Source organism: Aquarana catesbeiana, linkage group LG12, assembly GCF_042186555.1.
Source record: "Aquarana catesbeiana isolate 2022-GZ linkage group LG12, ASM4218655v1, whole genome shotgun sequence".
In the NCBI taxonomy this organism is placed as follows: domain Eukaryota; kingdom Metazoa; phylum Chordata; class Amphibia; order Anura; family Ranidae; genus Aquarana; species Aquarana catesbeiana.
Window position 1 is genome coordinate 181,402,812 of NC_133335.1, and position 9,592 is coordinate 181,412,403.

General features: G+C 41.4%; 1 protein-coding gene across 2 annotated transcripts in view; it reads right to left on the reverse strand.

Annotated features, from left to right (window-relative positions):
* SLC12A5 (solute carrier family 12 member 5) overlaps window positions 1–4,575 on the reverse strand; it is a 139,572-nt gene extending 134,997 nt beyond the window's left edge. For both annotated transcript variants that reach the window (XM_073606256.1, XM_073606255.1), the window contains exon 1: window positions 4,294–4,575. In XM_073606256.1, the coding sequence (XP_073462357.1) occupies window positions 4,294–4,540 (247 nt within the window). In that variant the 5' untranslated portion in view covers window positions 4,541–4,575. The remainder of the gene's footprint in view (window positions 1–4,293) is intronic.
* Window positions 4,576–9,592: the final 5,017 nt, after the last annotated feature.

Sequence of the window (9,592 nt, forward strand, 5' to 3'; positions counted from 1 at the left end):
AGCTCTTTCCCAGCTCGTCTGCAAGGAAACATAATCAGGAGGAGCTTCTAGTCCTCTGCTGATGGTCACATATTCAAATAAAAAAAAAGCCTTTGGAATACATAGTAAAAATAAATAATTGATACCAATAAACTGTTTCAATTGTCATACAAATTTATATTTCAAATGAAATCTTTATTTTCTGGCAATAACATGTTGTGGGCAGATTTCTGCCAGACACGGGCTGTGTTACGTCCTTTCAGCCTGTGCCTTAGAATAAGAGGGAGGTGAAGCTTCCATCAATCAAGATGTAATATCCCACCCCCATTGTGTTTAACTGTTTAATGGGCATGGAGGAGGAGAGAGGGAGTGGGCTGTAATTTACCTCTGTGTATACGCCCACATGTGTGACTCTAAAGTCACATGGGCTACTCAGATGTGATAGGGAGGAAATGCTCAGCATAGATACTCACTGAAAACTGAGCATGTGCAGAGTGGCTACAACAGCTGCAAAATCCCTAGCTGAATTGAAGACTTGGACAGAAGGTGGTGATAGAGACCAGCAGGATCAACCGTGTTTTTTGCAGAATATAGAAAACAAGTCTCATAGTGAATGAGTATGAACAGCATGTAATACACCATTTATTGATAGTTTTTTATGATGTGGGTTTAGTGACACCTTAAGCTTAGTGTATTTAAGAGTCAGGACTTTTTTTAGCTAATTATTGAACTTGTCCTTTAAGTCCCCATAGTAGCTAATCTACAAATCTCTAACACATTACATTTTTTTAAAAAGGGATGTAATTTAAAATGACAAAAGTCATATCAAAAGTTGATCAATGAAATAATAGCTAAAAATACGTTCTCACTGAAAATACACACCACTTTCCCTTTAAATCAAGGAAGGTATGCATACCTGAATACTGATCCACCTCTAGGTGTAAATCAGTCTAACCCGCTAAATTTAAAAAAAAAAATTAAAAATCCAATATCACACCCCAGGATCCCCTGGGATCTTAGGCAGCTTACAGTGTATCACTTAGATATTCAGCAATGACCCCCAGTACATCCCATAATTCAGTGCAAGGGCACATATCAATAGTTGTTGAGTTACAATCCACATATTGAGAGGCCTATGTATTCCAGTGCGTCCTAAAATGACCTGCATAAATGGATTTTCCAGAAAGATATTCCAATTGTATAGTATTCAGCAGTGACAGTTTTCCTTTAATAACGTACTGCCAAGGGCAATGACTATGTGCAAAGGGCATTAATGCATAACAGCAAGTCGTTTTTTTTTTTGCCCCTATAAGATGAGAGTAATCTGAAATCTTATTGGGTTCTATCAGTTCTTGTACTTGACACACTTAGCATTATCTTATTTAAAAAGACTAATAGTGGTTCTCCCTTCTCCAGATAGCTATAGGAGTCATAGAATTTTCTCATGCAGCACTACCTGCTGGTGAAATCTAGTATTGCAGATCATAAATTTAAACATGAAGCGCAATCAGCACATCTTTTTTTTTTCAAAGACAGACTTTGGAGCGAATTGAAACCCCCTCACTGGTTAGGGGCCCCATTGTTGCTTACAAAAAAGGTGTTCGGGGGGGGGGGGCATGTTGTGTTGAAGCCTTTTTACACGGTCCATTTATTCATATTATTCACTATGACAAATCACAGACTTTCTATTAAATGACACTGCTAGTAACTTATTACATGGGTCAGAGGGAATGGTGATATCTCTAGCAATCATCCAAATTCTGCTATTGTCTACTATCATGCATCGTCATCCAGCCATTAATATAATGATCTTCCAGTGTGGGAAGATCCTGTGTATTTAGAGGGGTCCATGGCACTGATGATTTTTTTTTTTAAATTGGAAACTCACAAAGCATTAACACAAGGATACAGATCTTTATATTTAACTATGTGATTGTCATTTTTAAATCTCATGGAGTTAAAAATAGCTGCCACTTTTTCTTATAAAAAAATAAAAATAAAAAAATAATAATCCTTATCCTGGTATGTTAGCTTTGTGAATTGGGAGTATTGCCTTTAAACTAGCCATCATCACCTCCTTTGGCAAACAATTCCACATATTAAAAAAAAAAAAAAAAAAAAAAAAGGATCTTATACCTCTCCATTCATATTGTCATTTTTAAATCTCATGGAGTTAATAGCTGCCACTTAAAAAAATAAAAAAATAAAATAATCCTTATCCTGGTATGTTAGCTTTGTGAATTGAGAGTATTGCCTTTAAACTAGTCATCACCACCTCCTTTGGCAAACAATTCCACATATTAAAAAAAATAATAATAATCTATTCCCTCTCCATTCATATTGTCATTTTTAAATCTGATTGAATTAAAAATAGCTGCCAATTTAAAGTAAATAAATAAATGATCCTTATCCTGGTATGTTAGCTTTGTGAATTGAGAGTATTGCCTTTAAACTAGCCATCACCATCTCCGTTGGCAAACAATTCCACCTTTAAAAAAAAAAAAAAAAAATTTGCTCTATTCCCTCTTCCTTCATTTTAAAATATTCATAGAATAAAAAGGCTGGGCAAAGTGCAATAAATATGTGACAACTCAAGCCAATCAAATTTCAGTTGTCTGCAGTTGGGACAGATAATAGGTGAATTCTGATTGGCTAAATTAAAAAAAAGATTTAACGTGTATCAAACAAATGCAACAGTTTCCCCAATCAGGTTGAGTCTTGCGGAGCTGAAGCAAAAGATCCAAAAGTGGGTCCTGGTAACAAAAGGATCATTTTTTTTTTTTTTTTTTTTTATCGGTAGCGCATAATGCAATTCAAAATTCTAAATGAATCCTTTCTCAATTCGTCATGATCTTTTCCAATTAGCGGTTAGCATCATACAGAATATTTACAGATAGGGGGGGAACAGATGCATCTAGCTAAGGGGATCAGAACGCTGAACGGGATCTGGGAAAACTTGCAGCAGCGATTATCTAATTATACGAGTATGAAAATGGCTGAACTTGTGATGCAGTGAAAATGACAAGGAATGCAGTGATTTTTTTTTTTTTTTCGGAGGAGCAGCGGTGATAAAGCCAGCATACAAACAAGGGGGGGAAGACTAGAACGCACTGGTGGTTTGGGAAGGAGGAATGAGACTGCGGTGCTGATGAGAAAATACAGTGAGCCATGAGACATGATGCACCACTGGTGCTGTGAATATAATCGAGCTGGTGCTATGCTGATGGGATGTCACTGTGGGGGGGGGGGGGGGGGGACGACATGAAAAGTAAACAGACATCATGTCACAGCCAGCGAGCAAGCCCGGGAGACAGGTCATGGGGGGCTGAGGGGGGGTGACAGGGTGACAAGTGCCAGTAATGGGAGAAGGCTGCTCAACAACAGGCAGTGCAATGCGGAGGCATATTAGTTTAACTGACATTGGGGGTTATTTACTAAAGGCAAAGCCACTTTGCACTACAAGTGTACTGCAATTGCACTTGGAAGTGCAGTCGCTGTAGATCGGAGGGGGAAGATCTGAAATAAGGGGAAACTCTGCTGATTTTATCATCCAATCATGTACAAGCAAAAATGCTGTTTTTTTTTATCTTCCTTGCATGTCCCCCTCAGATCTACAGCGACTGCACTTCCAAGTGCAATTGCAGTGCACTTGTAGTGCAAAGCGGATTTGCCTTTAGTAAATAAACCCCAGTAAGTACGGTATAGAATTTAGATCTGATGAGATCTATGCAGGGCGATGGAGCAATATGGGTCAGTGCTAAGCAGCTGTTGCAGTATAATGGCCAGTCACTTACAGGTGGCAAGAATGCGCACAGCAATGGTCAGACAACACGTACAGTCCCCCATGCATATATCTACGGCATAAGGGGTCCTGCCTGACACATTGGGGTCAGCGGTCAAGTGACGGCAGCTGCAGATTCTTTCACAGAATGAGTTTTCTATGCTTTAAAGTCAAAGGTTCAACATGGACACTACAGCTTGACAGCTCCTGGAAGGGGGAGGAAGTCATAAGAAGATCCAGGGGTCAGAGGTCCACAATGCAGTGCTGTTAGGGATGAAATGCAACAGTGTGTGATGCCTGGGTGTGGGGGGGGGGACTTACATAGAAGGTACCCAACAACCTGGCTGATGGGCTTGCTATTTTAAAGGATGCATCAGTGCCTCTTGGCCCCTGGCTGTTCGGTGAAGCCTATCATAAGGGGGGGCCCCCCCTAGTCTGGTCACTACCGCCCCCCACTTCAGAAGCAGCACTGCGGAGAATTAGCTCCCCCCTCTCTCTCCCCCACCTCTCTGCTGTCAGATTCCTCCACTTACCTTGGCTGGTACCCCCCTCTCCCTCCTCGCACTCCGTCAGGTTATTCAGCATCCTCTGTGTCTGCGCTGCTCCCTCTCCCAAAACCTCTCTCGGGCTCCTTTTTTTTTCTCTTCCTCCCTTCCTTCCCAGGGACCGATGCCTAATACTGCAGCGATGCTCAGTGTGCGAGAGCGGCAGAGAGAGAGAAGAGGAGGAGGTGGAGGCTGCAGTGCAGAGATCTTTCAGCGCGCACACTCGCAGCCCCATGCACAGAGAGAGAGAGAGAGAGAGGGAGGGAGAAAGGGAGAGCGAGGGAGGAGGGGGCACACAGACAGAAAGATGGGGGGAGAAATGAAGACAGCGAAAAGGGGAGAAGGAGGGCGCAACGAAATAAAAGCTTGGAGAGAACATGATCAGGATGGAGAGAGGGAGAAGGATGGAGGCATTGAGAAAAAAAAAAAAAGGGAGACACTAGCCTACGACGTGTGGGAATTCCCTGGATCCCTGTCTGCATGATCACCTCTTTCTATGCTGAATGGGATGCAGAGGAGACAGAAAAAAAAAAAAAAAAGAGAGAGAGAGAGAATTAAACCCTCATCACATAGGAGATGTGTGCCATGTATGCTCTGGATCCTGCTCTTTTTCCACTTTGGTACCCTGTGCTCCCTCCATCCACACAAAGCTGTCACTTCCAGATACCCCTTTCTATTTTTGCTGTCTCCTGGATTAGACTCAAGTCATTAAACAGTATTAGTTTAGCTCTCATCTATTCTGCTAACTCCTTCATTAGCTGGGTGGCTATCCACAGCCTTGCAGATATCAGTTAATCATGTCCACAAGGCAGTTCACATCTATCTTTATTTCAGCGGCAGAGACGGCGGAGATCAGCCGTTCTGGGGTCCGTTAGGTAGTTGTCGGTCCCCCCGCCCCACCCCCCGGGGCACGGCGGACGTCCCGCTGAGCCCCACCGGACGGTCGGTTCTGTATTTTTCATAGAACGCGTTTCACAAGTTCATAGTCTGCGCTTATGGATGAGTTAATTCGTGGGTTAATGTACCAAATTTTAGCAATTATTCCATTTTGCCATATGAGGGATGGGAGTGTTGGTGGCAGAATTGATTGATTGCATTTGCAACAGGTCAGGGAACCCAACGTTTCCCGTGACCTGAGAATCAATTTTGGTTGCATAAATTAAGCCTTTAACTTCCATATGAAACATTTATGTCTTGATGTAGGAACACTGACTACGTATGCCTTAGGATTAGCATGGCATACAGCACTGCACCATTCCCACCAGAAGAGTATGATCTAATATCACACCAACTCCATACACCCCATGGATGATCTCGGTTGGGTTGGGAGCCAGTTAATTTATTGGGATGCTTTTGGGCTGTGGGCGAAATCCCAAACATCAAGAGAAAAGCCACAGGGAAAATATACAAATTGAACCCCAGAATTCAATACACCCCACGGATGACCTCAGTTGGGATGAGAGCTAGTAAATTTATTGGTATGCTTTTGGGCTGTGGGCGAAATCCCAAACATCCAGAGAAAAGCCACACGGGAAAATGTAAAAATTGTAACCCCTGACCTCAATACACCACACAGATGACCTCAGTTGGGTTGGGAGCCGGTTAATTTATTGGTATGCTTTTCAGCTGTGGGCAAAATCCCAAACATTCAGAGAAAAGCCACACTGGAGAATATAACAATTGAACCCCAGAACTCAATACACCCCAGCGATGACCTTGGTTGGGTTGGGAGCCAGTTAATTTATTGGTATGCTTTTGGGCTGTGGGCAAAATCCCAAACATCCAGAGAAAAGCCACACAGGGAGAATAAACAAATTGAACCCCAGACCTCAATACACCCCATGAATGACCTTAGTTGGGAGCCAGTTCATTTATTGGTATGCTTTTCGGCTGTGGGCAAAATGACAAACATCCAGGGAAAAGCCACACAGGGAGAAATTACAAATTGAACACCAGAACTCAATACACCCCATGAATGACCTCTGTTGGGTTGGGAGCCAGTTCATTTATTGGTATACTTTTGGGCTGTGGGCAACATCCCAAACATCCAGAGAAAAGCCACACAGGTAAAATATACCAATTGAACCCCAGACCTCGAGATAGATGCAAGTACTAACTGAATGGCATTTACTTTTGCTAAAGGCTTTAACGCAATATAATGGCGTTTTCAACAAATTTCATTGGGCAGCTGAAAATAGATATCACTTTTTTCAAAATAACGATTGTTATCCTGGTGTCTTAACTTTGTGAATTGAGGTTTGGGTAGCATAAACAACTGACTTTTTTTAACTAAAAAAGCTTGTTTTTGACTTTATGTTTTGTTCCATCTTAACCACTTGAGCTCCAGAAGATTTTACCCCATTCATGACCAGGCCATTGTTTGCTATTGAGCACTGCGCTACTTTAACTGGTAATTGTGCGGTCATGCAACGCTGTCCCCAAACAAAATTTATATAATTTTTTTCACAAAAGTGGAGCTTTCTTTTGGTAGTATTTGACCACCACTGTTTTTTTTTTTTTTTTTTTGCCATATAAACAAAAAAAAGACAGAAATTTTGCAAAAAACAGTTTTACTTTCTGCTACAAAACATATCCAATAAAAGAAATCACATAAACACATTTTTTCATAAATTTTGGCCAAAATGTATTGTGCTACATGTTTTGATAAAATAAAAAAAATCAGAATAAGTGTAAATTGATTGATTTGCGTGAAAGTTATAGTGATATATACTACCATTTTTTTAATACTACTAATGGCGGAAATCAGCGTCTTATAATGGGACTGAATGAGTGCGGCGGGTAATCAGACACTAACTGAGGCTCGGAGGAGCTGACTGCCACTGAAATCACCAGTGACATTAATACAGTGATCAGTGATAATACTATACACTGTCACTGTACTAATGACACTGGCTGGGAAGGTGTTAACATCTAGGAGCGATCAAGGGGTTAAATATGTGCCTTACTATGGTTAATGTGTGTAAAGTGTGCTGCTTTTACTAACACATCTCTCAATTTCTCATCCTTGCTTTGCAGGGATCAGAAACGGACAGATCTCTCCCTCTGTACAGAGCTCTTTGTTGTTTACCAACACAGGCCTCTGGGCTGTGATTGCACATAGCCGATCAGCAGGTCCCGGCTGTTGAATCATTGGCCGGGACTTGCTGGCAGGTTCCCTCTGTGTACAATTACAGGGGGGGGGGGGGATGTGCACCCTAAACCTGGAAGTAGGCAGAGATGTACCAGTACGTCACTTTGCCTACAGCGGCTGCTCACCCACAATACACTGCGGGCAGGCAGTCACCAAGTGGTTAAAGTGGAACTAAAGGCTTAGTACTTACCTGTTCAACGGTCCTGTTAAGAGGATCTCTTCAGGCCTCTTCATTGGCCAGCAGGGAAAGGTGTTACTAGCACGCACAGGAGCTAGTCATTCTAGCACTCATCGATCGACTCGTAGTAAGCTGAGCTGCATATACGCAACTCAGTTTACTGTGCTGGAGAAGACAGCGAGCAGGCAGATAGAGGCATTTTATTGCAGATGAGACAATGCAGAAGCACATTTGGGAGTCGAGGTCAAAGTGTTGTCATCAAATAACAGAAAGTACCTGAACAAAGGCCATCATGATGGGATCGTCAGGTATTATTTGAATAAAATCTGCAAATGTAAAAATATTGAAAATTGCTTTTGAAATTACTTTAATATTTTTACTCTTACATGAGATTTAATGCTGGGGTTTACATACACTTTAATGTAATAGTATACAGGTATATCAGGGTATTTTTAATGCTTCACTTCAAAGGGATATATATATACAAAAAAAATGGCAGACACAGTCAGCCTGCGAAACTGCAAATGTACATTTGTTCTGTGTGAATGCTGGAAAAATCAAATATTAATAGGATATTTTCTTTCCAAATTGGACGTTCTTCGTTCAAAAGAATAGCTTGAATATAGAAAATACTACATTATGACCACTAGATGGAGCTGACGATAAGTATTTATTTTTTATGACCATCAACTCCATCTAGTGGCCATAATGCAGTATTTTCCTGATTCACACTAATATTTAAAAACAGAGCACATCTGACCTGATGAGAAAAAAAGCCTCCTAAAATTTTAATTTGCCAACATTTGCATAGAACAATTGTACATGCAGTTTTGCAGGTACCTTTTTTTTTTAATTAATACATCCTAAAGAGTATAATAGGGCAAAATATGCTGCCACTTTGACTCCCACATTTGTGTAATTTCTAGACTATAACCGCTTCAGCCCCGGAAGATGTGGCTGCTCAATAACCAGAGCATTTTTTTGTGATACGGCACTGTGTCGCTTTAACTGACAATTGCGCGGTCGTGCAACGCTTTACCCAAACAAAACTGACGTCCTTTTTTTCCCACAAATAGAGCTTTCTTTTGGTGGTATTTGATCATCTCTGCGGTTTTTATTTTTAGCGCTATAAACAAAAAAAGAGCAACAATTTTGAAAAAAACACAATATTTTGTACTTTTTGCTATAATAAATATCCCCAATTTTTTTTAAAAAAAGCAAATTTTTTTCTCAGTTTAGGCCGATATGTATTCTTCTACATATCTTTGATAATAAAAATCGCAATAAGCGTATATTGATTGGTTTGCGCAAAAGTTGTCGCGTCTACAAAATAGGGGATAGATTTATGGCATTTTTATTATTATTTTTTTGTACCAGTAATGGCGGCGATCTGCGATTTTTATCATGACTGCGATATTATGGCGGACACATCGGACACTTTAGACACATTTTTGGGACAATTGACAATTATACTGCGATCAGTGCTATAAAAATGCACTGATTACTGTATAAATGTCACTGGCAGGGAAGGGGTTATCACTAGGGGGCGATCAAGGGGTTAACTGTGTTCCCTGACTGTGTGTTCTAACTGTAGGGGGAAGGGACTGACTAGAAGAAATGACAGATCGTGATTCCTAGCTATTAGGAACTTACTATCTGTCTCTCCTCACAGAACAGAACAGGGATTTGTGTGTTTACGCACACACGTCCCTGTTCTGCCTCTCGTGCCCATGATTGCTCGTGGCCGGCGGTCATCGCGACCATCGGCCACGAGCATCAGCACCCCTGCCTAAAGGAGCCAACGTATAGCTACGACGGCTCGTGGGAACATGCCAACCTGTCACAGTATAATGACGGCGGCTGGTCGGCAAGCGGTTAAAGCAGACCTGCACCCACTGGATGCATTGGGTATCATTGTTCTTCTCCCCCTCTAGCATCAACAACTCACCCAGAGCAGC